The following is a 1,264-nucleotide window of genomic DNA, read 5'->3' as shown; positions in this document are numbered from 1 at the left end:
CAGCACTGCCCCATGTCACTCATGCCCCCATGTCACTCGTGTCCCTATGCTGTCCTGCAGCAATGCCACTCATGCCCCCATGTCACTCATATCCCCATGCTGTCCTGCAGCAATGCCACTCATGTTGTTGCTCATATGCTGTCCTGCAGCAATGCCACTCATGTCCCCATGTTGCTCATGTCCCTGTGTTTATCTTCAGCACTGCCTCATGTCACTCATGTCCCCAAGTCACTCATCCCTATGTTTATCTTCAGCACTGCCCCATGTCACTCATGTCCCCATGTCACTCGTGTCCCCATGCTGTCCTGCAGCCCTTCCCACCCTGATGGTGAGCAGGACAGCCCAGCTGAAGGCCATGCTCTCCAGCAGGTGTGTCCATGACCGCTGTGCCCTGTCCCCACAGGAGCTGTCGATGGCAACGATGACGATGCAGCTGGGAGGGCTGATGATGGCAGCTGTGGGCTGGTTGGGCTCCATCCTCACCTGTGCCCTGCCCATGTGGAAGGTGACAGCCTTCATCGGCTCCAACATCGTGGTGGCCCAGGTCTTCTGGGAAGGGCTGTGGATGAACTGTGTGTACGAGAGCACTGGGCAGATGCAGTGCAAGGGTTATGACTCCCTGCTGGAGCTCACCTCTGACCTACAAGCTGCTCGTGCCTTGGTGGTCACCTCCATCTTTGTGGCCTTCCTCGCCTTCCTCATCTCCCTCTCGGGTGCAGACTGCACTCGCTGTGTGGATGACAGCAACGCCAAGAACAGGATCTCCGTGGTGGCAGGTGTCATTTTCATCCTGTCCAGCATCATGCTGCTCATCCCTGTGTCCTGGTCTGCTAACAGCATTGTCAGCAACTTCTACAACCCTATGGTACCTCAAGCCCTCAAGAGAGAGCTGGGGGCTGCTCTCTACATTGGTTGGGCCTCCAGTGCCCTCCAGCTCTTTGGTGGAAGCATCCTGTGCTGCTCAGGCCCCCAGTCCCAGCAGGATTCCTACCCCAGAAAGTACAGAGGGGTGAAAACCTGTGGCCCCATGGGTTATGCCATGAAGGACTATGTATAAGCCACTGTGCCCAAGTGCCAGCCCAAAGGAGAGCACCACTGTCCCTGTCCTGCTTCCCTGTGCCAGCCCTGCCCATGCACTACCTCCTCCTCCTCCTCTTTCCCATCCCCATCCCCATGGTCCTCCCAGCTGTGCCTTTCCCCAGAGCAGGGACTATAAACATCCTGGTGCCACTGAGGCTGCCTGGGCTCATTTTGAATGGTGTGG

The 1,264-nt window shown here is 57.2% G+C and overlaps 1 protein-coding gene across 1 annotated transcript; it reads left to right on the top strand.

Annotated features, from left to right (window-relative positions):
- The first annotated feature begins 412 nt into the window (after positions 1-412).
- Positions 413-1,057, top strand: LOC103811522 (claudin-3-like). The gene has a single exon (XM_009084501.1). The coding sequence runs from the start codon at positions 413-415 to the stop codon at positions 1,055-1,057; it is 645 nt and encodes a 214-aa protein (XP_009082749.1).
- The last annotated feature ends 207 nt before the right edge of the window (positions 1,058-1,264 follow it).

Source organism: Acanthisitta chloris, unplaced genomic scaffold (assembly GCF_000695815.1).
Source record: "Acanthisitta chloris isolate BGI_N310 unplaced genomic scaffold, ASM69581v1 scaffold24581, whole genome shotgun sequence".
NCBI lineage: Eukaryota > Metazoa > Chordata > Aves > Passeriformes > Acanthisittidae > Acanthisitta > Acanthisitta chloris.
Note: the sequence above shows the minus strand (reverse complement) of the source record. Positions and strands in the feature narration are given on the sequence as shown.